The 26,925-nt window shown below is 50.6% G+C and overlaps 8 protein-coding genes across 8 annotated transcripts; 4 read left to right on the forward strand and 4 right to left on the reverse strand.

Moving 5' to 3' along the window:
- Positions 1-248: 248 nt before the first annotated feature.
- On the reverse strand, positions 249-3,922 carry K460DRAFT_418064 (glycoside hydrolase family 3 protein). Its single transcript, XM_040937919.1, has 5 exons — positions 3,712-3,922; positions 3,442-3,527; positions 2,862-3,231; positions 2,463-2,813; positions 249-2,412 (listed from the first exon to the last, which is right to left on the reverse strand). The coding sequence occupies exons 1-5, from the start codon at positions 3,769-3,771 to the stop codon at positions 655-657; spliced, it is 2,625 nt and encodes an 874-aa protein (XP_040785455.1). The 5' UTR covers positions 3,772-3,922; the 3' UTR covers positions 249-654.
- A 2,334-nt stretch (positions 3,923-6,256) lies between these two features.
- K460DRAFT_340447 (uncharacterized protein) lies at positions 6,257-8,510 on the forward strand (the record flags this gene model as incomplete). Its single annotated transcript, XM_040931115.1, has 3 exons — positions 6,257-6,384; positions 6,478-7,978; positions 8,018-8,510. 3 exons carry the CDS (start codon positions 6,257-6,259, stop codon positions 8,219-8,221), a joined length of 1,833 nt encoding a protein of 610 aa, XP_040785456.1. The 3' UTR covers positions 8,222-8,510.
- On the forward strand, positions 8,358-8,774 carry K460DRAFT_135999 (uncharacterized protein). The gene has a single exon (XM_040926708.1). The coding sequence runs from the start codon at positions 8,495-8,497 to the stop codon at positions 8,738-8,740; it is 246 nt and encodes an 81-aa protein (XP_040785457.1). The 5' UTR covers positions 8,358-8,494; the 3' UTR covers positions 8,741-8,774.
- A 445-nt stretch (positions 8,775-9,219) lies between these two features.
- On the reverse strand, positions 9,220-11,005 carry K460DRAFT_135997 (uncharacterized protein). Its single transcript, XM_040926707.1, has 6 exons — positions 10,794-11,005; positions 10,669-10,687; positions 10,441-10,611; positions 10,303-10,356; positions 10,132-10,249; positions 9,220-10,082 (listed from the first exon to the last, which is right to left on the reverse strand). The coding sequence occupies exons 1-6, from the start codon at positions 10,812-10,814 to the stop codon at positions 9,410-9,412; spliced, it is 1,056 nt and encodes a 351-aa protein (XP_040785458.1). The 5' UTR covers positions 10,815-11,005; the 3' UTR covers positions 9,220-9,409.
- A 608-nt stretch (positions 11,006-11,613) lies between these two features.
- On the reverse strand, positions 11,614-13,234 carry K460DRAFT_136031 (uncharacterized protein). The gene is made up of 3 exons (XM_040926709.1): positions 12,712-13,234; positions 12,088-12,636; positions 11,614-12,016 (listed from the first exon to the last, which is right to left on the reverse strand). Exons 1-3 carry the CDS (start codon positions 12,992-12,994, stop codon positions 11,718-11,720), a joined length of 1,131 nt encoding a protein of 376 aa, XP_040785459.1. The 5' UTR covers positions 12,995-13,234; the 3' UTR covers positions 11,614-11,717.
- Positions 13,235-16,901: 3,667 nt separating this feature from the next.
- On the forward strand, positions 16,902-19,685 carry K460DRAFT_290980 (uncharacterized protein; the record flags this gene model as incomplete). Its single annotated transcript, XM_040929246.1, has 6 exons — positions 16,902-18,240; positions 18,304-18,530; positions 18,590-18,776; positions 18,824-18,878; positions 18,924-18,966; positions 19,023-19,685. The coding sequence occupies 6 exons, from the start codon at positions 16,902-16,904 to the stop codon at positions 19,683-19,685; spliced, it is 2,514 nt and encodes an 837-aa protein (XP_040785460.1).
- Positions 19,686-22,895: 3,210 nt separating this feature from the next.
- On the forward strand, positions 22,896-23,283 carry K460DRAFT_367837 (uncharacterized protein). Its single transcript, XM_040933655.1, has one exon. The coding sequence runs from the start codon at positions 23,027-23,029 to the stop codon at positions 23,255-23,257; it is 231 nt and encodes a 76-aa protein (XP_040785461.1). The 5' UTR covers positions 22,896-23,026; the 3' UTR covers positions 23,258-23,283.
- Positions 23,284-23,481: 198 nt separating this feature from the next.
- K460DRAFT_314643 (pisatin demethylase) lies at positions 23,482-25,524 on the reverse strand. Its single transcript, XM_040930287.1, has 3 exons — positions 25,015-25,524; positions 24,593-24,955; positions 23,482-24,534 (listed from the first exon to the last, which is right to left on the reverse strand). Exons 1-3 carry the CDS (start codon positions 25,318-25,320, stop codon positions 23,632-23,634), a joined length of 1,572 nt encoding a protein of 523 aa, XP_040785462.1. The 5' UTR covers positions 25,321-25,524; the 3' UTR covers positions 23,482-23,631.
- Between the last annotated feature and the right edge of the window lie 1,401 nt (positions 25,525-26,925).

Here is a 26,925-nt window from a genome sequence, read left to right on the forward strand (position 1 = left end):
AGGCGCCGAATCCGTGCAAAATTCTCCACATGATGCGACGACAAACAAATGACGCTACTTCGTGTTCGCATGCAGCCAGCGGCATCCATCGCTCCAGCTTCCAACGGCCTCGCCAGCTCGGGTGCGGCGCCAATCTGTTCTTCTTTCCTTGTGCGATAACCTGGAGCCTACGCCCTGCTTACCGTCTACTTGCCCAAGCGTCGAGGGACGTTGAACCACATGCTCCCTCCAGACCGCTTTCGCACTACCTACCTAGGGATCACGGCACTATGCACCCCTCATCAACTACGGTTCGTCAAGGCCAGCTAGTCGTTGTCAGCAGCCATTCGCGTAAGCATCCGCACGCAAACTGGTGGACGCGTTTGTTGACGATCGTACGTCATCAGCGCACGAATTGGTCATGCATTGGCTGCGCTCTTGGCCGGCTTCAGCAGCACAGCACCGCGAACGACCACACATGCGCAAAGTGCACAACACCGTGACACGACTGACAAAGTATCCCTCGTTTCAATATTTACATAGAATCCCAACATCGTTAACCTCACTGTCCTAATCTCATGGAAAGTGCTTCATCGTAAATAATGCCTTGGAACTAATATCTTGTCGTCAATGCAATAATAACCCAACTTTGTCCTCCCTACAAAGCATCCAAGACTAAAAGTCGCTCAAATCCAACTTCGCGCTAAGAGCCAGTTTCCTAGAGCTAGCACCAACATACACCGTCTTGGGGAACTTGGTGATGACCCAGTTCTGGCTCGCCGTATCCCAGTTGGACACATCGCGACGTGTGATTTCAGCCTGGAATGTAGCGCTCTTACCAGCCTGGATGGAAAGACGATCAAAGCCACGGAGGACCACCTTGGGATCCTCAGGGCCGCCCAGTGACAGGTACACCTGCACAACTTCGTCACCAGAGCGAGACCCGGTATTGGTGATGGTAGCGCCAACAGTGAATAACACGTCCCAGAGCTGTGGGTTGCCACCTGGTGCGCCACCAGCAGCAATGCGGGCTTGTGGCGAGCCATCTGTCGCGCCTTCGGGCCATGTGTAGTTGAGCCCGTAATCACGGTCCTGCGAAGCTTTCGCGAGATCCGTAGAGTTGAGGTAGGGATAGATGTACGTATTCACATGGGTGAGGTTGGCCGGCCACTGATAGTCGGCAGCATCGGTGCTATAGTTGCCCAGTGTGGGAGCAGCCTTGGTCTGGCCAGTAGTCGGCGTGTACTTGCTAGCTGGGACCTTGGCAACCTTGATGTTGGAATAGTTGAATGTCGTATACGAGAGACCAAAACCAAACTCATAGACAGGAGTAATGTTCTGCTTGTCGAATGCCCTGTAATCAATGAATACGCCCTCCTCGAAGTTGTCCTGTGGGCTATCGTGGTCGTTGATAGGCTCGTAGATGAGATCTGGGCCGTACTCGGACGCACTGCTGCCAATGGTGAAGGGGAGCTTGCCGCCAGGGTTCTCGCGGCCGTACAAGATATCAACAATGGCGTTGCCAGACTCCTGGCCGGGAAGGCCAGCCCAGACAATAGCAGTGATGTTGTCGCTATCATAGAAGGAATTAACAAGAACAGGACCAACCGAGTGGATAACAACAATGGTGTTGTTGCAGTTTGCCGAGACATTGCGGATGAGTGCCTCGCCATCTTGCCACAGGGTCAGGTTGTTGCGGTCGCCTGCGTTGCCATCTACCGTGATGTAGCCTTCACCAGAGTCGGCGTTGACGAAGACAATGGAGACGCTGACTTGCTTTGCCAATGCTGCAATTTGCGCGTAGGCCCAGTTGTCGGTGACGGATTGAACAACGCCACCATTGCTGGCGATCTTGCTCTTAATGGCTTCCAGTGGCGTAACGAGGTATGGGAAGTCAGATGTTCCCGAACCCCAGCCCATGGCGAGAGTGCCATTGTTGCAACCATGGTCAGGGCACCCGTTCGGGCCATACTCGCCGTCGGTAGCGTCGTTGCCAAACACACCAGTCCACTTCTCAGTACCTGAAAGAGGGAGCACGCCGGTGTTCTTCAAGAGAACGGTCGACTTTGCTGCAGTGCGGCGAATGGAGCGGAAGTGATCCGCTCGGACATCAACATGCTGGTTGATAAGACCATAGCCGGCCTTTCCAAAGAAGTGTTGGTATCCGTAGGTGTCTCGTACCCAGCTGTTGAAGTTGACGGGCACCGATGCCTCGTCACGGCCGACATAATAGTAGGCAGCCATGATACGTAGTGCCGCATCATCGAGACGCCACTGCGGGACTGTACCGTTGATGATGGAGAGCGTGAGATTGGGCCCCCAGAACGATTGACCAGAATTGAAATCAGTATCACCAGGCATCGTCATGTCGAGACCTGCGAGGGTAGAGGCGACACCAGAATGCTGTGCATCCCAATCTGACATTATGAACCCCTATTGAAGTCAGTATGTGCCTCTCATGTGGGGTGTGTGGCATTGCATACCTGGAAGCCAAGCTCGCCTTTCAAGATGTAGTTCTGCAGATACGAGTTTTGGCAGGCCTGCGAGTTGTTGACTTTGTTGTATGAGCACATGATGGAGCCCGTTCCGGCCCGAACGGCGTCAGCAAAGGGCCATAGGTACAACTCGTGGAGGGTCTTGTCGTCCAAGTTCGAACTGACAGCATCGACAAAGCCAAAGTCCTCAAAGTTGCCAGGCGAACGGAAGTGCTCTTGTTCGTTCATGATGTAGTGCTTCGTGCAGGCAATGACACCGGCATCTTGGATACCGCGGACGGTGTCGGCGACTGCAAGGCCAGACAGCACCGGATCAGGGGAGAACCCCTCCCAGTTACGCTGTGATAATGTCAGTATCGTTTGCTATACGTGATGTGGTGAACTTACACCGCCCTTCGGGTTGCGACCAAGGGGACCAACAACAGGGCCGAGCTGCACATCAACACCCTTTTCACGATGTTCTCGTCCCATCTGGTATCCTCGACGGTAGAACTCGCCACGATCCCATGATGCGGCGATAGTGCCACCTGCTGGGAACGCAGAAACGTAGTCGGCAAATCGGACACCCAGAGGGCTGTCTTGCATGCAAAGGGAGTCGAAGCCGAGTCGTGGTATAGAACCAACGGTGCCGACGCAGGCCTCACTCTGCCATCCTGTACCGGTGGTGAGATTGACCTTCTCGAGCAGAGTCAGTTGGCTGACGAATGCCTGTGCCTTCGCATAAGCTGCAGCCCAGTCGCCAGTGCCTTCTATCCACCTAACGTGAGGTCAGTATCCGAGTAAAGATGAAGAATCCCGCGAATCCGTGTCGGAATGATCGAATGGCGTTGTCCAAATGGCTTCAATGCCTGTCGCATTCTTCGCTTGAGGACTGCAGAGTGACGTGAAGACAGTCGTCCTCTGTCCAACGGTTTGACCATTCCGCAGCAACGGGATGTGAATATCTAGGAGTGAAAGTAATACATACGGGCTCGGGTAGAATGGTGGGCTCTCAGCATTGTTCAACGGGCTACTATCGGTGTTATTCGTACCCGGACTTGTGGTGTTAGGATACTTGTTTATAGTTAGCTTGGGCCCATCAACAAAGCTAGAAACCAGAATTGTACCGAGCGGAGAAACGGAAAAAGCGCAACGACCAAGTGCGCGAGCTCTGGCAGCATCTCTACAGCTTCTGCACACGTTTTCCCGTAGAAATGGTGTTGTTGTGAGGAATAATGACAGAATGTTTGGAACTCACCTGGGGGCTTTGCGCCTGTACGAGGGCGATGGCCAAAAATGCTTGTGCAAGCCGTAACATGACGTCTAGCTGTCAGGGGAACGCGGGAAGCAGCCGGTACGAATACACAGATAAAATTACGATGCCGTCGACGAGTAGGACATGAAGAGACGTGGTTGCGCGCACAAGGCAAACGCAAGGGCAGCATGGCGCTTTTATTCTTCGTCAAAGGAGCTACGACATGGGCATCGCAGCTCCCCCAGCTACCAAGTCCCTTAGCAGCACGCCCCGAGCGCCGAGTGCTGCCCTCTTTTTGCGGGGATAATCTGCAGAGCCCTGCTGATCTCCGCCCCAACTGCCCCCCCAGCGCCCTTGATGGAGCATGTCCCGCAGCTTCCGCCATCGCGCTATGAAGCCGATACTTGTGGGCTTCATCACCTGGCCTGCCCTTCACGGAGCGCTTGTAGCCCAGTACCCAGCCCTTCCTTGGTACAAGTACTCTCCGCCAGGGAGTTCCACATCAAGTACCAATTCCCGGTCGTTCCGTCTCCCTTGTCAAGAGCAGGGAGGGCGCTCAGTCGTCGTCGTCACTGCAATGAGCCGGTGAATGTACATCGTCATATGCCTGCACCCACCCTGACGTGCGGATAAGCTCCCCAAAAAGCCGCTTCCGACGCCACCAAGGAGCCAAGCAGCAGAGTCAAACAGTGCTGCATGTGGCGCTCTGCGTCGCTGACGGTGCAACCTCCAAAACCAGGACAAGTACGGATGATGCGGGGTTGACGTCGCACATCAGTGTCCCTTCATGCTGTGCTCGTCCTGCACGTCTTGGTTTGTAGCTCCTCTAGCGCATGGGGAGAGCCTGTCCACATGTCGCTGATTTGTGGAAACGGCGCGAGGTACTTTGGACCTGTCCCCAGCCTGGTGCATATTTCATGGAGCGACCGGCCCTTTCACTATTGGCGATTTCTCGGCAATATTCTTCAGTCCTCCCACGGTTGTTTTCGGGCATTCCTTGCTCCATGTTTGCCGCGGCCCTTTGGCATCACGTTGACGGTCCCCGCTCAAGCAACGAGGACGTCAGCCGTCAGTCTAGCAGTGTACTGCAGTAGACTGCTTGACTAGGAAGGTGTCACTATATACCTCATAATACCTCACGTACGTCACCGATCCGTCCGACTTTCTTTTTACAAATAGATGTCATGAGCTCCGATTTTATTCTTTTGCGCTCCAGGCCAATGAACGCCAGAACCGGCTCCATTCCAGCCGGATCGGTGTTCCGTGTGAGATCAAAGGTCGAGCATTCCACACCTCTTGGCCATTTACCCCTCGCAACATTACTAGATCACGCTCACGAGATGGGTGGTACACTACCTTGGTACAAACCGGGGTCTCAAACACGGGTACACCATGTGCTGTCATCTCAGAACTCGGGTTTTCGCAGGGCTTAGACCAACATTCAGCACAACTGCGGTACGCTAATGTCATTGCTTCTGGTTCAGCTTTAAGTTTCAATACGACAGATGCAATCCTGGACTGACACCAGCGCAATCACGTGCTAGCCTCGACGATCGTCTTATCCCTTAAATTGGCTGACTGGGCTGGCATGAAGGGAATGCCCACAGTGTAGAGTGATCGAAGTACTATCGTCGTCATATGGCGCTTCTACGTTACTAGTTATTCTCCTAATCGATACTCGAATCGTGCGTTACGGAATTTCAGCCTTGGAGAAAGTGGCATGTGCTGTACTATCGCATTTCTAACACATGTCTGCACCACAGCAGTATTTACTTCGAACTTCTGTGGTCTCGGTCCGTCGCAATGGCTTCCATCTTTGTGTTCCTATTGTTGATAAACCAATGCGCCTTCTAGAAGCTGGCGATGATCAGGTAGTGGCTACAAGCTATAGAGGAACACAATTCTCAGATCTTGTTAGGAACCATAGACAAGCTTGGAATCTTCCTGTTTCTCGTGCCTATATTTGCAAGAGCAAACAAACAACTTTGTGAATACTCCGCTGTCTATCCACCTGGGCATGGATGGGCCTGAGCAGGTCACTAGTCCAGGAACAGCAAGCGTAGAGACTAGGCAACATCCAACCTCACCTCCATGATTCCAGCTACATCATCCTTCACAACTTCAACACGATGGAAAAGGGCGGAAGACGCGATGTGTACCGCCAATGACATCGGCTCCATCGTTAAAGTAGAGACCTTAAATGTCGTATGGCTAAATAAGACCGGAAACCCGCTCTCGTGCGTAGCTTCATGGAAGCCATTGATCAATCAATGCTCCTTGATATCAAGACTAGTAGGTCAGATTCCAGGTACACTCTCTCCCGCAATGCCTCATTATATCATGTTATTTGTGGGGTACTCTGACGCACGTCTGTTTGAGCCAATGATGGCCAACGACACAAGGCTGCCTGCAGGCAGCACCGCCTCTTTTTGAGTCAACAGCCTTCTTCTGAGTCAAAGTTCCACCTCCACCCTCACGTCGGCGTTCCTCATAAGCTGTCAAGTCTGGCGCTTTCCACGCTTCCACAGTCATCGCCATCTTGTTCGCCATGGGTTCCAAATTCTCCAAGGCCGTGCGACCGCACGTGAGGGTTGTTGCCTCGCCATCCGCAACTGCCCAACATGATGCAAACGAAAACGAAGCTCGCCAAGACTCCACCCCACGGCTGCCAGATAAGTACGGCAGCGACGATATCAATGTTGCAAATTCGACCACAACACCAACCATTTCGCAAAGACGCAACAGCGAGCCCGCACGGCCAAACGCGAGTGCGCCTACCAGCATGGAGCAGCCAGGAGATGCAACGGCAGCCTTCAGCTTATTCCTAGCAGGCCAGCAGCTCATGTCGATCGAATACGCCGCAACAGACCCTATGCCTCCGCCGCCTGCAGTGGCATTTACACCACATCCTCCACCAGAAATCGATGTACAATGCTTGATCTGCTGCACCCAGTTACCGAAAGAGAGGGATCCGATGCACGCCAAAGAGGTTCTCAGGCCATGCAGGTTGTGTAATAACGCATACTGCATAACCTGCGTCAAGAAAATGTTTATTGAGGCTTGCAAGAACACGTCGAGTATGCCGCCGAGCTGCTGCGGGCAGATTCACCTCCACAATGTGCGACCGTACCTATCGCAAGAGGAAATCGCCGAGTTCAAGTCAAAGTACGAGGAATGGTCGACACTGAAGCCTTTCTACTGCCCCATACCGACATGCTCAGTTTTTATTCCGGGGCGCCTATTGCCGCAGCAGGCGAAATCCGAGGGCAAACGCGTCGATTCTGGAATTGGAACGCCAACCGCCAACACCTTTGATTGTCCAACGTGTCAAGCAGGAATATGCGTAGGTTGTCGACAAGTAGCACATCCAAATAGCTTGTGCAACGTTGGTGAGTTTGGCATTGACGCAGAAACCGAGGCGTTACTGAAGGGATGGGGATACAAAAAGTGTCCAAAATGTGGCCATGGACTGAGGCGAATGTACGGTTGCGCCCACATGGCGTGTAGGTGTGGCGCCCATTTCTGTTGGGGTTGCATGAAGAGCTGGGATAGTCATTATGCAGAATGTGATGAGGACGAGGAAGAGAGGTATAGCGATGTCGAGTCAGTCGCGTCAGAGGCCATCGAGTCCGTTGGAGTGGAAACCTCTGGAGCCAATCCCGCAGGTGCTACCGTAGAAGCTCCACAAGATAGCCCAACGCACACGACGACACCTCCCCAGGCCATCATTCCCCCGCGGAATCTCGATGGCGGCCCAGAAAGCTACTGGATAGATCAGGAGGATCTAGACTTCGGCGCAGAACCGGGCGACGACATGAGAGACCGCGCCTGGCATTGCTACCACGCCTTCTCCGCGTACAAGATCAGTCTCGCTACTGCCCTGACCAAGGACACCACCATGACGGACATGGAGTGCATGAACTGCTGGGGGGTTATCCGCCCTGCGATCGACATGGGCAAGACTTCGCACAAAGCAAATGAGACGATGGTACCTGCCGGCGCTGGAGGTAGTCGAAGAGGTATTAGGCGAGGAAGGGGACGAGGGAGGGTACGGTACATGCCGCCGAGAGGATTGTTCGCGGCCGACGCTACTGTGGGGACGGCGCCCCATCTTACAGCTACCATGTCGGCGCTGTCTCAGAGTGTGCCTACTCTCGAAGTGTCGCCGATGGAGGATGTGCAATTTACTGATCGCGTGGTCGATACCTACGGTAACATCATCGCAACGACGGACCTGGAAGCACCACGCCGCGCTTCTCTTGACACCTCTGTAGACTCCATTGCTTACAATGGACAAGCATCAGGTAAGAAGCCTTTGGGCCGTCAGGCTATTACCTCCAACGCCTTGTCAAACGTCTTCTCGAGTACAACGACGAAATTCAGCTTGGCCCACGAGTGTAGTGACTGTGGCCTACTCGTCTGCGAGTCCTGTAAAGACGCTACATTGGCGGCACTGGAGGCTAGAAGAGAAGCTTCTTCTGAGATGAACGACGAAGATATCTTGTCCCAATAGGATTGGCGGTATCTTCTTCCGCAGACCTTGTTCCCCTTCAGCGATCTTTTTAGCGTGTCTTCTTGAGCATTTTACTCACTGTCTGGGAACGGGGCACCTAGTGTCTATCGGCGTTCCTTTGGCGTGGAGTCTTCCTTGGGTGAAGCGTTGCATATAAGAGCACATTCCTGCTTGCTAGAGCAGTCCATTTCCAATGGCTTGCATCGTCACAACTGAGGCATAGTGAGGCGCAATTCCTTTTCTAAACCTTCTCATTAGTAGAAGGTTTTTTTAATGCTCGAGATCTTGGTCAAGTTGAACAATTTCCTCTCCTCCTGTGTGACTGTGAAGTATTTATACCAGGGGGTCGTTTTAAGGAGAAACACCATCCATTTCAACGAAGCATTACTCGTCTTGTGGATTTTCTTCTTCCTCCCCGCTTCTATGTCCTCAACATCTTCTATATCCTCAACACGTCATGTCTATCAACTACCTGCAAAATTATTCCCCAAATACAAAGCGGTGTTGAGAAAGAGGTAGGTGAGCTCGTTAGCTCGTCATCTAGCTTTCAACGATGAGTATGTGCCATCTAAAAGGAAGTTTATTGATCAGCTGGTTTGAGGTGTGATGTTACGGAAAATGTTCGGGTAGTTGAGGTGTGGTGGGAATCTGATCATGGGGGAAAGACGGGGGTGAAGGGTAAAATGAATGAGATGAACGAGGGGAAGCAGATAAATTACTCCACAGAGATCCAACACTATAGACTGGCGATAGCTCAGCAAGGTTATTTCGGGTATAAATAAAAGGGGCCAAGAAGCGCCTACGCCCATCACTAGCGTTTGATCAATGTCAGTAGTCTGATCAAGATTTCTGATACGAAAGGGCGAGTTGAAAAGATGCAGAAGGTATCAAATACACAATTTTCATTCAGATTGAAAAGAAAACCTAACAACCTCGAAGGGAGATCGGCCGGTGAATTAGACACGGATAGGTTCACCGTATATAGAAGACTTTGGAATCGGGGTAGATGGAAGTGACTTTAGCCCGCCGCCTTTACTTTTGGAGATCCATATTTCGTGCTCAGCTCCTCCGTTCGTTCGTCCATTCGTCAGATCGCTTGTTGTTCATTCGCTCGTGACTATCCGCAGTTGACTGTCGGATGTAGGCACGCACTTCTCGAGTGGTGCAAGTAGTCGACGTATAGTCAGACTATGCGCCCAGGCTGGGGAAAGCACTGGAGTCGGTGATGTTGGGGCCGGACTGGTTACCGCCACGGCCTCCACGACCGCGACCTTCGCCGCGACCACGTCCCTCACCACCACGGCCGCGTCCACCGCGGAACTCGCCACGACCTTCGCCGCCGCGACCGCGTCCTTCGCCGCCACGGGATTCACGACCTTCGCCACGGCCGCGTCCCTCGCCACCGCGGAATTCACCACGGCCGCGGCCGCCGCGTCCTCCTCGGGCACCACCCTCACGGGGAGGTGGGGCAAGCATACGGTCACCGTCAAGCTCGACGTGGACCTTCTCCTTGCGGGCGCGTTCGCGCTTGGCCTTGCCTCCAGAGCCGGCGAAGTAGTTCTCCTCTTCTTGTTCACGGGTCAGGGCGGTACCCTCGGGGAACTTCTTGCTGCTACCCTCGTTGGCCTTGCGGACGTTCTGGGCAGCGAGAGAAGCCTTCTCCTTCTGCTCAGCAATATAGGCGGCGTAGGACACGCTCTTGTCCTCGGGCTCGGGCTCGGGCTGGTTCTCGCCCTCGGCAGCATCGGTAACGGCCACCTTCTCTTCAGCCTTGGCGATCTCGTCGCCAGCCTGCTCGTCGGCCAACTCGGCGTTGCCGTCGTTTCCACCCCATCCGTGAGCGGCTTGCTTCTCGTGCTCACTGTCGTGTGTTAGAGATGGTCAGTGGGCAAAAAAGGGTCAAGTCTTACGCAATGCCTGTCCTGCTGTGACGGTCACCGTCGGCGCGAGCACCACCACGGCCTCCTCCGCGTCCACCACGACCTCCACGGCCGCGCTGGCCACCGCGAGCTCCAGTGCCAGTAGGTTCTAAGATGTATTAGTGTCTTTGTTGATTGATGGACGCATTCCATGGCACTCACCACCAGATCCCCTGCCGCGGTTCTTGTCAGCTCCTACGCCGCGATCCCGGAAAGCTGTGCTTAGTTAGTCTTTGTCCACAAAGCAAGCCATTCCTGCACATGATGCGTGCCCGATGTGCCTCCCAGATGGCGACGTACCATTCTCGTTGCCGCTGCCAGTCTGTTTGGCGCGGGTCTGGTTGTCCGACCTGTCGGCCGCGGGCCGCGGGGCATCACCACCCTCGCGCTTGCCAACTCTCGCAACAGGCTTGTCAATTGCCCTTGTTGGGGGATCAGCTGGCCTGGAGGGGTCGAGCTCGGGATCATTGCCTGCGGGGTTCGTGAGCGATGTTTTTTCGTGTTAAGCTACTGCGTGCTCGAACGTACCCAGCAGCTCGTAGATATTCTAGTATCATAATTAGCTATTGTGCCTAATGGGATAGCGGAAGCGTCGTGGGCAGCTTCGAGTCGCGCGAATTTCGAAGCCGACACTCGGGGGCGGGGAAGCTCACCTTGGAAGCAATTTGCGACATCTTGATGGGTTTGAAGCGCCTTTCGCGCTGTGCCGTCTAGATGCGCAACCTGCCGGGGGGAGAAAAAGAGTGCGAGAGCTTGCCCTACGGAATTAGGGACGGGGCTCTCAAGTGTGGCTCTCAAACGGGATAATTGGCGTGAAGTTGGCGGGCAGGAGTTTTGGTTAGGTGGATATTCGTTTGTGCATTGTTCGCTTAGTCAATGGTCCAAAGCAAAGGCCCGTGCCACCCAGGTCTCGAGGGAGACAAAGAGCGATGACGGTGCAATTACTTGCATGCAAGCCTCGGTTTGTTATAGAGCACTACGGAGATCGGCTTACGGGGGCAGTACTTGCTGTACGTTATTTTTATGTTATTAATTTGGTAGACATGATTCAAATGAAATGACTTTCCAGGCAGGCTTCTCTCATGCCCTGCTTGGCAGGGGGGGAGACGTCTTTGGCTCTGGTTCACACGTCATCCAGAGCTTCTTCATAGCATATCTGACGACCTCTACACTGACGTCTGTGTTCCGCTTTGGTATTATGATATCTACAAGTAGCAGCCTGCCAATAAGCTGCGTCCCCAATTATGGAATATTTGAGACCCGTGTAGCCGTCCATCCAGCCACCTTCCATGGCATTCATCTCCTCATATCCTGTCAAAACCACAGCACCAAACATGATCTTCGTTCAGGTTTGCATCAAAACTTTTAGGATTACCGGCGCTGATCCATGACTCGTAGATCACGTCGTGAACGCCGTTGTTCTAGTACACCAAAATCGTTATCAAAGACAAATTCAATGATGACGCCCGCTAAAACCATATTACAAGGGTATTTCCGAATGGACAACCTTCTGCATTCCAGAAGCGTAATTGTCTTTTATGAACCCGTCTCTTCCCGTTGCGTTATCCTCATATCAATCATCGAGATTCGTACATTGTTGGAAAGTGCATACTGGCAGACAGTCCGAATGGGTCTGCATCGAGCATGGGGTCGTAGGGGTCGAAGAGTTGGCTGTTGATGCCATTGAAGACATGGCCTCCTTCGTTTGGCGCCAGCGCAGCCGGGCTCGTGAAGGGAGGGTTTTGTGTGGGCGGTAATGGGGGCGGCATGTTGTTCGAAGGCGGGAAGTTTTGCGGCGGGAATGGGCCGGGGCCCGCAGACTGGTCACTCGGGTCGTCGTGGTCGTAGGAGTCGGCTTGTTCCTCGTACTCCTGCTCTACAACACAGAATAAGCCTAGGATTACAAAGTCCTATACCCAAGGAGGGAAAAGAAAGGGGTCAGCTTGCCTAGTTGACTCATGTGGTCGGTGAAATGAGTCTGATAGAATGACGATGGACCACTGCTTTGCGTTATGCCACTGCCACTGCTGCCGCCAGTAGACGCGCTCGATATGCCATTCGCAGGAGGTTGATTTGTGATTAGCGAAGGTCTTTGGGGACCCATCATGGGAGCAAAGCTTGATCTCGGCGGTTGAGGGCGCAATGGCTGCTGTTGTGGAGGTATTGGCCCAAAGTTGGGCGACACTGACTGGCCATGGGGCAGAAAGTTGGGCGAGCGCGTCGCTGACTGCGCGGGCGAGGACAGATGCGAGCCAGGAGTGGGCTGCGAGAGGGGTGAACGTTGAATGGGCCCGTCAGGCTGGATCATGGGCAAGCCATTGGTACCTTCAGCTTTTGGCGGTCCTTGCAGCGACCGCCTCTGCTGCTGTCGGTTCAACATGGCACGCTGCTGGAGGGGGGCTTGATTGGGAGACGCGTGCGCAGACGCTGGGGCTCTCGTCGGCCCCAGGTTGGGACTGCCAGTCTTTGCGCGCAGCTCAGCCTGGACGTCAATGCCTGGGGGAGCATGAGTTAGTGAACATGTTCACCTTTTGTATTTTCATGATCAGGTGTGGAGAGGCTGGGCCTTACCTTTCTCTAGCAGAATCCTCTCCAGTAGAGAATTCTTATACCGGAGCATAAGGCATTCGTCGGCGGCATTGCGGTGACTGTTTTGCAGGTTCTGCAGCGTCTCCTCATGGTGCTTGATAGTGCTCTCCAATTGCTTGATGTACTCTGTGCGACGCTCGCGGAAGGCTGCTTGCGCCTGCCTATTCCGCTGCTTGCGCTCTTCCGACGTGGCGTATATCTTACGACGCTTGGTTAGTGCTACGTGTGACATGGTAATGGACGCTGCAAATGCCGCTGGCATCATGGCAGGCAGGTGGGAGGGCTCACAGGTTTGCGGCCGCCTTTGCGCTTCTGCTGCTGGGGCTCTTCCTGCGTATATGTCTCGGCTAGTAGGCCAGGTTCAGGCGACGATCCGATCGAGTCTGTCGAACCATCGCGCGACGCCTCTGCCTTGCCCACGGGAGCCGTCATATCTGTTACGAGACTATCTCCCATGTACAGACACCGTACCCCTCCGACGTGATAGAGGGGCACAGGAGCGCCAAGAGGCACGATAGACGCGACGCGGAGGCAGGATGGTGTCGATAAAGATAACGGCAGTCGATAATGGAGGGCAGGAGGCTCTGGAGGGTTAAGCGCGTCTGGGATGGGCCGCTGCAGACGCCGGGTCGAGATTGGATTGCGTGTGGTTTGCGAGATTGATAGGAACTGATAAGAGGGTGGCTGTGGGTGGTTGCGCAGTAGTTGTGAGGTAAGCTCTTGGGTAATGAAAATAGAAGAGGGCTCAGCGGAGGGGCGGAGGTGCTGGACTTGAAAAGGCGGGCGGAAGCACGTTCACCTTCTTTCCAAGGCCCAGGGCTGCTTCTGGGTGGTCAGAGAGGGTCAAAGGCGGGATCCAGTCGCCCCCCAAGGAGAATTCCTTGGTGGGTAGAGTAGACTCAGTAGAGTAGCCTAGGCTTTTGCCGTGCTCCCGCAGCGTGCAAAGTGCGGCTGGCCGGCTGCTCAGAGTTTTCTCGCGGGGTGCTTGCTTTGCTGGCTGGCTGGCTCGCTCACTCTGCCTTGCCTTGTCTTGGCTGGCCTGGCCTGGCATGCACCCGCAAGAGACTTTGTGAAAGACGGCCGTGGTGGAGGATGCCGACCAGGGATCGCGATACCACATGCAGTCTAGCCGCGCTTCTAGCTGCCGCGCCACCAGGCTTTTTTATACTGCTTCTCCGGCTTCTCCATAGAAAAAGTGCAATGTCTAGGGTCTTGTTTAACTGCGAACCTCAGCAGTTATCAACAACGCCCTCCGCCCGCCATCACACCGGACATGTCGGCCCCAAAAGCGACTCCAGCATTCATCCTCTCGCAACTTGATGCGCCATCCTGCCAACCGTCGTGCCCAAGAGCGAGCCACCCACGCGGCTGACAAAAAAGAGCCGACACTAAAAGCTCGGTCCACTACAACATATAAATTTCTAAAATAAGCTAACTTTAAATTTATTTTTTTTTATAACTACTTTAAAAATACTAGGATTTTTTGCGCGCATTTTTTTTAGTATATCTAAAAAATATATTTTTAATTTTAAAATACTTAAAAAAGCGCATATTAAAAGTGTAGCTAAGTTTATAAATATAATAAGTATATATTACTTTAAAACTAACCTTTTTAAGTTCTACAGTATTAATAAATAATAAGGCTATATAATACTAAAAAAGTACTTTTTAGCTAATAATCGCAAACTTTTAAATAATTTAAAAAAGCTAAAAACTTAAAAACGCAAGCTTTTTTTCTTTTTAAAATAGATTTAAAAAGCTAATAATTTTTTTTAAACTATTAAATAAAATGCCTGCGTTTTTATATAAACTTAGCTTTTAATAAAGCTTAATTTTAAAATTTTTAAAAAGACTTTATAATGCGCTTTTAGCTTTTTTAACTACTATAAATATATAGCGTGTATAAAAAGCTAAGTTTCTGCTACTTCTACTAAAAAACGCGTAGCTTTTTGCACTGCTATACTTTAGTAAAAACTAAAGTTAAAAAATTAAAAAAATATATATTTTTTTAATAAAATATACTAATATATTAAACTTTAAGGCAAGCTTTAAATTATTAAAAAATTAAAAAAGTGCTACTGCGGAAACTGTATCTAAAAACAGCTTAACTAAAAAAATAAAAAAAAGTTTAAAGCTATATATAGCTAAGCTGCTATTAATTTTAATTTTAAAAATAATTTTAACTTTTATAAAAATTTTAGTAATACTAATAGTAAACTCTTTTTTACTGCTTACTGCAATTAAATACTTAATTTTTTTATTAAGCTCTAGCTTAACTGCAGAAATAAGTTTATACTAAAAAAAAATAATAATAGCAGTTATAGCAGCGGCTTGCTTAATAATATAGTAGTAAAATAAAAAGCTTAAAATAAGCTGCAATTTTATTTTAACTATTTTTTATTTTTTAATTTTTTTTTTATTAAAAACTATTAGTAACTACTAAAGCAATACTTTAAAAAATATTTTTATTAAGATAAATTTAAAACGCGTAAACTCGCCTATAAAAGCTAAATAAATATAAATTAAAATTTTATTAATTAGTATATTAATTTTATGCTAAAAAAACTGCAAAATTACATTATAATAGATAGTAGAATAACTAAGTATTAATCTTAGTTTAAAAACTTTAAAAATAGCTTAAAAAACTAGCTTAACACTATATTTTTTAATATATATAGCTTTTAGATATAATTTTACAGCTTTAAAAGCAATAAAATAGCTTTAAAATAATACAGAAACTTCCTTTTTATACAAATTTTAGTAGTAGTGAGGTCTGCCAAGCATTTTAGTATCAGCTCTTTTTTGTCAGCCGCGTGCCACCTACAGTAACCAATCTACGGCATCGCATCCGATAACCGACGTCGGAGCGCCCTGCTCCATGCGTGCACCTCCACAAGGACCTCCACATCAAGTCACCGCGCCTTTACTTCCGTCTTGTGTTGGATTGCTGACGATGCACCTGGCACCAACTGATGATATGCGGTAGGGGGTGCATTATCAGCACTTCCAACATGACGACACAATCACCAACAACGTCAACAGCACCCTCCCCCACCCGATCATCTGTCGTCTCCCGCACCATTCACACCCACTGTGGCTTCGGGCGATAGCAATCACAGGGACAGCCCCTTGGCCGCTGCAGACAACAGTCGTTTCCCCGCTCCTTGTCGCGCGCAGCTGGTCATCGGAGATGCCCGATTCGCCTACCTCTCCAGTTTCACACTTTACAGTTACAGCATCACGCATCTAGGCTTCGCAGACGCCTCAGACCGCTACCTGCCATCACCTTGGCCTCGCCCGAGTCCTTGCTTTTATGCAGCACATGAGCTCTGCTGGCCCATAACGACCTAGTGTAGAGCCGCTTTTTCTCGGCTCGAGTGAGCAGGTGACCTCGACCAGACCGGAGAATAGTCATAGTACACGTATCGTGAAATTACCGGCTCCATGCTCGCCTACGAATAGTCTCGACTAAGGACGAAGAGGCAAGCCGCGGGTCAGGGAGCGAGGTTTTAATGGTTCAAAGCTCCCGCCAAGAGGACCACGAGGCTGAAATTTATCCGATGTCGCACTAGAGCTTAGACGACCAGACTGAGCACCGTAGAGACACAGGTGAGCTGTAGAAGATTGGTAGGTGATTTCGTCTTCATTCGCCCCGTCTCTTTTATCAGAGGATGCAATATCCGTCTTGGGGAGAGCATCATTGCGTTTAGGGAGAGTTAGACAACCTGTCACGAGCTTGTAGAGAAGCCAATTCGTAGCAAATGAAGTACCTGGAGATGCCTGCAATGCTACCACCATCTCTCTATTCCTTCTCGCAGTAGACTGTCACTCTCGCGTTTCGATCTTGCTGCGCTCTTCCAGCTACGCGTGCAAATGCAAAAGATGGAAGGCGCAACCACCCCTATGCGGTTTCCTCCTTCTGCGAGACGCCGTCACGCCGCAACACCACGATCGATGCGGTGCCACTCCAGATGCCAACCTCAAGCGACAGCCCTCACCCGCCTTTCTGGATATCGAGCATCGCATAGTCTCATATGACTTTTTCCCTGATTTCAGCAGTATCAGATCCCGCATCCATCACTCGGTCAGCTTCTAATCGTTCGTCGTGAGCTTCGCGCTCAGTCTGTCGCCCACAACATCCCGCAAAGCGCAGCCGCTGACGGTAGGCAGAAATGACATTCTCCGAGATCGCGGGACGGCTGCTGAAAGGATCAGGTCACTCGCAGCCACCGCCTAGCAAAGGCCAATTACCCGGCTTCGTACTTTCACCGGAGAGGGCCAGCGGCTCACCAGTCCTCTCCTCGCCCGAATCCGACAGCAGTCGAGTTATTGGCTGTGGAGGCATGGTCAACAATACCTTCTGTGAACCTAGAGGACACTCCATCGTATCTTCTTGGACCAAAGCCCGACCCCTATCAGACATTCGTGAACTTACCGAGCCAAGCTTGGCGGATACAGCACCACGAAAACTCGTTTCTATCAACAATCAGCGAAGCACATCTCGCACAGAGCTTTCGCGGATGCCATCCGCCGCGTCCAGGCGCCGTCCGAGCATTGACACTCGCCATGGCGAGAACAAGGAGCCAGACAGAAAGTACAGCATTGACAGCAATGGCATTAGATCCGCCTACCGAGGGCGATCCTCTAGAACACCGTCACCACAAAGTCCCGTAGACAATAACAGCATTTCCAGTATATACAGCATACCACCTAGCAGTGTTCCGCCGCGATCATCGTCGCGCACTCGAGCACGCAGTGTCTCGCGAACTCGGCCCACGCCGCAAAAACCGCCATTGTACGGCACACAGCGGATACCAGCAACCACATCCCTCAATACGATACCTACTATACCGCTACCGCCCCCCAAAGGCTGCAGTAACACAATACCTAAACGCGGTCAATCGCAGTCCCCTTTACGTCATGTCGCTGCGCGCCTTGATCCCATAACCCATGATACCAACCGACGCATACCTTCCAGAACATTTATTCGCGAGCCACTTTCGAAAGAGCTTCTAGAATTCCCATCACACAGACACCCTCGAATAGAGCTTGGCCTAGATTTATCCGCGGGCATATTTGTCGGTGGAGGCTCAATCGAGGGAACCGTGCAGATCAACGTCGACGACGCCGAGCGAATACGTCATAGAAGGACTCTGGATATTGCTCGGATATCCATCGACCTGATTGGACTGGAGGAAATGAGTGGGAACCGACGGTGTGTGTTTTTGAATCTTGCAACCGAACTTATCGATGCGGAGAATCCGCCGCCTCATAACATGGTCGATACCCAGGAGCCTATCGGTTCACAAGATCTATTCCGGCATTTGATGCCTTCTGTTACGAATCTTGCTTTCAACTTAAGTCTGCCTCTCAATGTTGGACCTCCGCCGTTCCAGTCGAAGAATGCAAGAATACGATACCTCCTCTGCGTGTCGCTGCTTATACGCGATCAAGGGAAGCAATACATTGTCAGGACCTCTGAAAATGTTACAGTTCTCTCTGTTTATGATCGTGCGTCATTTTGCCGCCTGGCCTGCCTCACCCTATTCAACAACACTGCTAACAGCAATGCAGCTGAAAAAGCTCTGATGTCACTCCCAAGTCCATTGACTGCTTCAGACGAGTGGATCAAGCCCCGTGAGACTACTGTCGAAGTGGTTCGGGCGACTGCAGGACTGCACCGGCAGGTCTGGGTTAGCGGCACAAGTATATACGTCGATGTTCACATCGTCAACAATAGCCGAAAGACGATCAGAAAAATTGAACTTCAGTTGGAGCGAGACATACTTTGTTACAAACACGTTTGTTTTGCGAAGTTTATGAGTTGGTGTTTCATGATGCTAACGAGTCATGTTGTCAGGCTGCTGCTTCGACAATGGAGAAGTCTGCTGGCCAGGCTCGAATCTTCGACAGCAACGAGCGTTCCATTTTAAGCAAAACATTGGTCAAGCACGGTTCTGCGGGTTGGCATGGAGTTCCAGCGCACCAAACTCACATTCGCACCTGCGATCTTGAGGTTCCCCGTGGACATGCTACGGTCAAGTGTGGTACGCCACCCGCTGACCTCTCGAGGGCGCATATGCTGATGAATTAGGCAAATACTTCGAAGTGCGGTACTTCCTCAATGTCATCGTTGGTAGTGCTCATACGTCGGTATCTGCGCCTCGCTCACTGATCAAGCTGACCTCCTTCAGCAAGTTGGTGACTGTCCAACTACCAATCGTGCTCATTCACATGGTGCGCCTCGCTCGGATTATATAGCCCTCTTAACCTCAGCTAACTTCGGTCTCAAGAATTCGCTCGATGTAGTGCCCAATTCTGTTGCTCAAGTCGCAATGGCTATTGAGGAAAAGCGTACAGCCCATGCTTTTCAGCGAAGTCACTCACCACCACGTCTCGGTCGCCGTCCCTCACAATCCGTCCAAGGCCGTGCTTTTGCAGCTCCCCGCATGCAATCTCTCGATCGAATGCGCGCTCAAGTCGAGGACATGCAAGAGCTAGGGCAGGTCTTGGATCAAAGCCCCCGCAAGCACGGGCTACGCCGCACTAACTCAAACTGGGACTATCGCACCCCACCATCGAATCGTAAAGGCAGAATACTTGGCGACGGCGAGGCAGCCGATTTGCAGAACCGTCTACGGAGAGTACGCTCGAATGATACTATTGGCTCGAAGCCAAATTTGCATGGAGTGAGCTCGGCAAGATCGAATCGCGGTGCTTCATCAGCCCTCGGGTTCAGAGAAGCGGAAGTCCGCGAAGACATGGAGCTTGCCGGCTTGACCGTTTCGGGTGATGGTCCATTCAAGCAACGTCTCGAGCGAAGCCGTGAGCGCCAGTACCGGTTCAGCAAGAAAAAGAGTGTTGAGCGCTGGAAAGGCGTCGCAAACGTTGGCGTCGGGTGGCTCAAGGGCAATGGAGGAGCGAAAGACGAGCGAGAGCGTGATGGCTGGGTTTGACCGCCCCTCTCACTATTGGTTCAATGGTGCGTTTCAAAGCACCTTGACCTCCTTCTTGTTTCCGTTGGATAGGAACGTTGAATCAACGCATTGCTACCTAATACTTGATGTCACCAAATCAGATCTACCATTTTTGCTCTCATTTGCTTATACTGCACTCGTACCATGTTCTGACTTCTACCTACCTACCTACCTGCATATCTGGATTTGGAACTCGGCACTCCTCGTCACTTTTCTTTTTCCACACCTCAGCCCTACCTGATACAACCTCGCGTGACACTGCATCAAGATCACCGCATCCTTCCCACAGACACCGCAAGTCCATCCCCTCCCGCCCTTGTCGGTCCCAACAGGTCTTCCCCCAAGAACTCATCAATAAACCAAGTATATATTTTTTCAAAAGTACTGTTCTTTCGATCCAGGCGGCGCCCCCTAGCGTGTCAGCACAAACCTCAACTTTTCGAACTTGCGGTTCCAACGACGAAGATGAATTTGTCGTCACTTTCGTCAACAAGTAAACAACGACCCCGAGAACAACCGCGAGTTCGAATCTGACAGAAAACGCTACGAAAAAAAACGATACGTTTGAACCCCCTGCGAGCCGCTTTCCCCTAAAGAAACGCCCATTGCTGCTGGCACGATGTTCACGCAAAAGATTAGATCAATATGTTACTAGATATCCTTGGAGACTTTTTCGAGCATGAGCAATCCTATAGCTGAAAGTAATCATTTCCAGCTCGGCCAGCCAAGGTGGAAGACATTGTCAAATCGGCCGCGCGAGCCAGGAATTTCCTTCAGCAACAGGGCGTTTCCGGGCAGAAAACCTTTTGCCATCTTTTTGTTTGACTGCTTTCCGTTTTGAAAGATTTGCGTGCGCTAATCGGTGTCTTGGGAGGTGTGGGTATAGTTCTTATAGCGAGGTTTTACAGCGTGCTCCTTCTGCTCTATGTTTGAGTGTATGTCTTACTGCGCTTGTGGTTTGTTACGCAGCAACCGTCTTGACTCGTTTGCTCTTGACAGTAGATTGGGTTATAGACTTTTTTGCGTTCTACGACATGCTTGATCCAGGTGGCACTGCCCCGTACGGAAAAGTCGTCGAAATCTAGGGAGGTTATTCCTCCGGACGCACTAAATATTCTCACGACTCGTTCGCGCACATGTTTTCGTACGACACAGTTGGGTCCAGGCTACTCTTGCAGATTGTATGCGGTAGGTCAGACAGCGAGAAGGAAGTCTCATGGACACCTTACTCAGAGAAGAGCTATTGTCATCTTCAGTCCCGGACCCTTTGCCTGATACATTGCCATGTTCGCTGTTGAAGAATACGCACTTCGTTAGTGTTTTTGTAATACTGATGTCGTACCTAGTCAAGGCTATTGATTGCCACGGCGCGTATCCGTATGCGCTTACTCTTTCCATCCGCGTCCCCCAACCACTTGACTTTGGAAAAATATCGCATACCGCTTCGTACGACAGAAAGCGACAGGGCAAGGTTTGAGAAGACGACAAACCAGTCAGATTGACTGGTAGGTTCTTGGAACTAATGTGATTCGCTCGTCATTTTTTCAAAACTCGTGTTGATGCGATGACCTGACTTTCGTAAAGCTCACAACGGTTCCTTTACATTGAATAACTACATATAGTTTACAACTTACAGTACTTTCGATCCAGGCGGAGCCTCTATGTGCGTATGCAAGCCAACCCAAACATGTCGTTGCGAACTTTCGTCAGCCAAAACCCGATCGTTCGAACCCGACATCAGACGCCGAACCCCCTGCGAGCCCTTTTTCTGCAACAGTGGAAAGAAAAGCAACTTCCAACGGCCGATGTCGCCTCAGCCTTCGCATAGTCATCATGTCGTCGTTACCCGAGACGCATCCGTGCTTGCGTTCATATCGATGACCAAACAGCGAAGCCAGACGCTCAGGTGCAAGCTCTCCTCCACCTTCCCCAAAGCACAGCTATCCTGGCGGCCGCCCACACTTGGGAGTCGACACCTTCGACAGCCTCTGGCCCGCACCCAAGCGCCGGTGCAACCTCCACCGTTCTCCACGATCTGCAAACCCATGTGGAGCGTCTTCATTCCTATGCCGAGGGCCAGGAACCCAGGCCCAGCCAGCACATCGGATATGCGCTCCTATGAGATTTCAAGGTTTTTTGTGTCAGCAACTACGCACCAGCGCACATATCGCCGACGTGGTTATGGGTTCCTCTAAGCTCCTTTATGAAAAGCTCGAGTTCTTGCACACCTACGATTGCAACACACTTTACCTAAGCTGCCCATGCATACGGTTTGGTACTATGGTTGCACACACAGTTGCCCAATATCTTTTTTTTGCTCATGCACTACTATGCTTTACACACAGATTGTGCTCTTTCAAATAACCAAGAAGCGCTTACCCGCCTAGTTCGCCTGTTAAGTTATTTTCAATCTGTAGAGGTGTACTTTGGTGACGCTTCAAGTACCTCCACAGTATCAGCGATAGCTCTACTAGTATTCCTGGAGCATAGGCGCTTTGGAAACCTTGTTTCTGGATTTTGGTGCGGATCTTTTGTGATCACGTTGGATCTCCTATGAAGGCTCTAGCTAGTGGTTAATCAAAAGTCCTTTAAGTAGAAGTTGTGTATTCACCTTCCTAACTATACCCGAGGAGTTAGTGAGGACTTCCCTTCGTCCACCTTTCAACGGGTGCTGAGAATTTCGCGTTGACTCGCCGCGGTTAGCCACTTACTCCTATCTTTGCTTTTTATGCGGCTGGCCCTTTGCGTAACCGCACCCCGCCACCGGGCTGCAACGACCACACGCATCACTTCAAGTTGGTGTAATCGAGGAGGGAGTATTTGATTGTTTTCAACAGATAATGTCTTTATGATGTTTAGATTTTTGCACGTATCTTGATCCAGGCGGAGCCGATATAATGCGCATCATCAAACTATGTGGATTAGCGAACCTTCAACCAAACAAGCCAAAGGCGTTTGTTCGAATCCTACACTGAGCGCTGAACCCCCTGCGAGCCCTCTCTCTCCCGGAACCAAATGTCCGTCTCCCGAATCCTTGGCAATGAATCCCTGGATGACAATTACGTCACCACCGCAATCAAGGTTATCTAGCCTTTTCCATGCCTCAGCAAGGAAAGGGATGAGGTCGTCAAAATTGGGCCTTGGAGTTAAGCCCACTTCGAGTGTAAAGTCTGTCAACTTGTCAGTTAGCACGTTTATGTACATCCCTTCTGACAACGCCTAAGCGAAGTGGCTTCCTTGCTCCTTCGTTCGCCCTCGGTTCGTGAGCCAACGTCCACGACTCCAGCGCGGCTAATACCCCAACGAGAATCTGCAACTTTATGCCCTGGCTACGAACGCGGACACCTTCTTCTCCCTATATCTCGAGGAAGAAGATAGGACGCAGATACCTGAACTCCGAAGAATGCGAACCTGCAGCGATAAGTCAAGAGTACGTGTATTGGTTTAGGGAGAAACCATATTATCTTTTGGCTGATGTGTGGCTCTATGTGCAGCTCAATGAATACTTAGCAGCTGTTATGCGAAAAACCAGTAATATTTCCCTAATGTAATGTGAACAGCAATGGAAAGATGTCGCCATTCTATTGCGATGGTATTTCTAGTTTGGTCCTAGAGTAATAAGTGAGACTGGGAAATTACTAAAGTCATTAACTTACGCCTAATTACTATTCATCCTTTTATTTTCAAGCAATGTCGCATAACTGTAGTAGACTTGCTTTGCAGCATCACGGTTCCAAATAATTTCTTTTCCCATTTTTGGGCCACTTAACAGAGTCTCTTACAACACTGCCGGAAGAAGGCAATCTCCATTATTGATGCTGACATGTTTTTGAAGATGTAGTCAACAGTTTCTGCAGTATAACAACCAATTTGATTGCTCATCGCATATAAATACAGCAACATTCTTTTACCTGCCTCCTCACTACTACACCTCCCTCGGTCTAAACCGCGTGTTAAACTCTTTCTGTGTCACAAACCACGCATTGTGCGTCTTCCACTCAGCGCCAGGATGTTCAAGTTCAATTTCGAACCGCCTCAGGAAACTCGGCACCAACTTGTAAATCTCCAACAAGCTAATATTCTTTCCAATGCAGGTTCGAGCGCCCGCGCCAAACTGCAGCATCGCAGCCTTCATCTCCTTTAGTTTCTCTGGACTCGCTTCGATCCAGCGCTCTGGGCGGAACGTGTCGACGTCTGCTCCGAAGACTTCAGGCCGACGGTGCAAGGCCCAGGCGTTGCAACCTACAATTGTGCCGCCTGGGATAAAGTCTCCTAGAATCTGCATGCCTTGGGGTGGGACAACACGCTCGAGAATGAAACCAGGTCCGGGATGAACACGGAAGGATTCTTGGACTACTGCATCGAGGTAGGGTAGTTTTTGAGCTTCGGGCCAGGAGACGGTCTTGTCTGCGCGTGACTCGATGGTACCGTTGGCGACCGCATCGTCGATCTCTTGCATCAATTTCGAGTAGACATAAGGATGTTTGACCATGAAGTAGAAGACCGAAGAGAGCGAGATAGCTGTGGTCTCTGAGCCGGCGAAGATCATCGAAGTACATGTTGAGAGGATACGGTCATCGTCCATGAATGGGTGGTCGTGGCTCGCTTGAGCAAACTTTGAGAGGAGGTCGATCCCGCGAGGATTGGCTTTCTCGTCGTCGGACAGGCCAAACCGCTTAATCTTTTCCACTTGGCCGGCGCGTTCGTTGGAGCGGTTCAGCGCGAAGAGAGTCACAGGGTGGATTCGCTTGTCAAGGCCTATGCGTTGGGCAAAGAGGATGATTGGGTTCTTCCAGAGTATGCGATCGAGGATAGGGATTTGGCCGACCTTGTATGCGTATTAGTATGCGCACTTACTTGACTATCTTCAATAAAAGCCGTCTTACCGGTGCCACGTAGTCAAAAAATTGGTTCAAGAATCCAAGGATGTTGTCCACATCTTTGTTTCCCTCCACAAATCCCAATCGCTTACTCCATGTCAATTCGCCAATGACATCGAATGCGAAGTACTGCAGCCATAGACTGAAATTGCAGCTCTTGCCCGTATTTCCATACAGCTCTTGGGTCCTGTCGAGCCAATAGATAAGCGTAGAATTGACCAGAGGTTCGTAATTGACAAGAGAAGTCATAGCGAAAGCATTATTAACGCATCGCCGGTATTTGGCGTGAAAATCTTCGTCGGTGGTGGAGAATAGTGATAAGAGCGGTCGGCCTTTTGACACTGCTCCTTGTACGGGGTAGAAGTCGGACTAGTGAAGGTCAGCAACGAAACGACGTATATTTGACGCCCAACCAAAATTTGGCATACCTTATACACGCCCTTGTTTAATCCATAGATGGCCTTGATCGCCCTCGGATCCGAAAAGGAGAGAACATTCGGCCCTAAGCGTACCACATCTCCGTGTTCGCGATGCAGCGCAATTGTAGTCCATTGATGGTTCCACTTCGATACGTCCCATAACCTCCACCAGTTGCTGTATCCAGCCGCCCAATGCCCCGGATATCGATTCAGGCCTTTCCAGTATTTGTTGTTAAGCAGATAAGCAAGAGAAACAGAGATAAGAACAACAGGCCAGTACCGCACGAGCAACGGAAGGATTTCGTTAACTAGCATTGTGCCTGAGTCAAATTAATAGCTATCGATCCGACGTCCAGGTTTCGATGGGGGATAAGCGCTGCTTCATATCTGAGTGCTACTGGGGCGTAATCCACGTATATATGGACGACGCGATAGGGCTATGCCTGGCTTCGTGCCGTCATTAGCATGTCCATTTGACACCGGCATTGCACCGTGGCGCCCATAATTATGTGTCGGCAGTTGTTCTTTTGAAGCTTGAGATGATGGAGGTGGGTCGTTAGCTTCACTAGCGGCTTGGGGTATCGCGGGGGTGTGTAGCTCCGAGGCGTACGCGGGGTAAACCTCTCAACGCTCAAGATAGCCATCGATTATCCCGTTTATTTGCCCCAAGTTTCGGTTTTTACGATGAGTTCAATATAGCGTGATGCTCGCCATTGGTTGGTCTCGATGAGTGTACGATCACAATACCACAACCGCCGCATACTCGCTCGCAATCTTCCGCGCCTCTCCGAGACCCCAAAGAACACCGCGCGTTTTGCATGCTATTCTGAACTGCCGACCATCATGAGTTCAACAGCTAAACCTCGTGCGAGGCGATAGCCAAATCCTGTGGATCTTAGAAGCGTCGGCAGTTGCAGCGTCGACGACAAAACCCAACTGCCGATGTCTTGACGGCTGATTCAGCGCCGCTACTACCGAAGCGCCGACCAACTCACGTGGCAACGAATTCGATGTTTTACACCCTTCGGTGTAGCATTTGCAAGTATGACGGTATGTTGTACTGTTTCAGATGATGAGAGAATGCGCGATATGATTGAAGAGGCATAGAAATGTACTATGAACGGCCAGAGGAGGTGATATCTCACGCTAGTGGCAAGCACAAAGGTCTCCTGAAATCATTATAGACAAAGTTCCGCGTGTCTTTACTAGAATGTAGACAACGACAAAATTATCGCTCTGCATATATCATCATTACTGGAGTCAAACACATGTAGTGTGGGTGCCCTTGCGGATATGTATTTGATCGCGAGTCTCACACGAGTACGGCGCATATGTCTGCCACCAAAACTTATCCTATTCAACAAGTATTAGCCTGTAGGGCTGGATGGTAGGGGTTTCCCTTGCAGGACATTGTAGAGGTTGCTCTTGAGTGTAGTATACTCTTGACAGATATGTACGCACTACTATGGATCCCTTCTAGACGATCGCCAACAAACACACTATGTTGACGCAAAGGCTTGATCATCTTAAAAGGCCCTTCATTAGGGCCGCAACACCCCCGTCATTGAAGCAAGTATTCTACTAGACTCTAGAACTCCATCCACTTCAAGATCCACGCCATGTTCTATTGCACAGTGATACAAACGATGTGATGATCAAAGCGACAATATCTACTGGAAACATGAGATACTTGGATACAAGCTGAATGTCGGGTGGTGAAATGGACTTGTACAAACCCGTTATTGGGTTCTTGATAAAGAGCAAAGGCACATGGGGGAACACAAGTTATTTGCACGAGAAAAAGTTCTGTAAGAGGCTGAATTGAGAGGCAGAGGTGGAGCTTGCTTACGCTCGAGTGCCTGAGAGTGTACTCAATTCATTCTGTGGATGAAAAGCACCAACCTATTCCTAAAGTCAATC

The sequence above is a fragment of the Cucurbitaria berberidis genome (genome assembly GCF_010015615.1).
Source record: "Cucurbitaria berberidis CBS 394.84 unplaced genomic scaffold K460scaffold_4, whole genome shotgun sequence".
NCBI lineage: Eukaryota > Fungi > Ascomycota > Dothideomycetes > Pleosporales > Cucurbitariaceae > Cucurbitaria > Cucurbitaria berberidis.

Coding starts and splice junctions, on each gene's coding strand:
- K460DRAFT_418064 (XM_040937919.1), bottom strand. CDS start 3,771: ATGTTACGGCTTGCACAAGCATTTTTGGCCATCGCCCTCGTACAGGCG. Junction 3,528..3,711: donor TACAGGCGCAAAGCCCCCAG/GTGAGTTCCAAA, acceptor ACTATAAACAAG/TATCCTAACACCACAAGTCC. Junction 2,814..2,861: donor GTCGCAACCCGAAGGGCGGT/GTAAGTTCACCA, acceptor ACATTATCACAG/CGTAACTGGGAGGGGTTCTC.
- K460DRAFT_135999 (XM_040926708.1), top strand. CDS start 8,495: ATGCTCGAGATCTTGGTCAAGTTGAACAATTTCCTCTCCTCCTGTGTG.
- K460DRAFT_135997 (XM_040926707.1), bottom strand. CDS start 10,814: ATGTCGCAAATTGCTTCCAAG. Junction 10,357..10,440: donor TGGCAGCGGCAACGAGAATG/GTACGTCGCCAT, acceptor AACTAAGCACAG/CTTTCCGGGATCGCGGCGTA. Junction 10,083..10,131: donor CACAGCAGGACAGGCATTGC/GTAAGACTTGAC, acceptor AACACACGACAG/TGAGCACGAGAAGCAAGCCG.
- K460DRAFT_136031 (XM_040926709.1), bottom strand. CDS start 12,994: ATGATGCCAGCGGCATTTGCAGCGTCCATTACCATGTCACACGTAGCA. Junction 12,637..12,711: donor GAGGATTCTGCTAGAGAAAG/GTAAGGCCCAGC, acceptor ATGCTCCCCCAG/GCATTGACGTCCAGGCTGAG. Junction 12,017..12,087: donor CGACCACATGAGTCAACTAG/GCAAGCTGACCC, acceptor TCTGTGTTGTAG/AGCAGGAGTACGAGGAACAA.
- K460DRAFT_367837 (XM_040933655.1), top strand. CDS start 23,027: ATGCCCTGGCTACGAACGCGGACACCTTCTTCTCCCTATATCTCGAGG.
- K460DRAFT_314643 (XM_040930287.1), bottom strand. CDS start 25,320: ATGCTAGTTAACGAAATCCTTCCGTTGCTCGTGCGGTACTGGCCTGTT. Junction 24,956..25,014: donor TAAACAAGGGCGTGTATAAG/GTATGCCAAATT, acceptor GACCTTCACTAG/TCCGACTTCTACCCCGTACA. Junction 24,535..24,592: donor TTTTTGACTACGTGGCACCG/GTAAGACGGCTT, acceptor TACGCATACAAG/GTCGGCCAAATCCCTATCCT.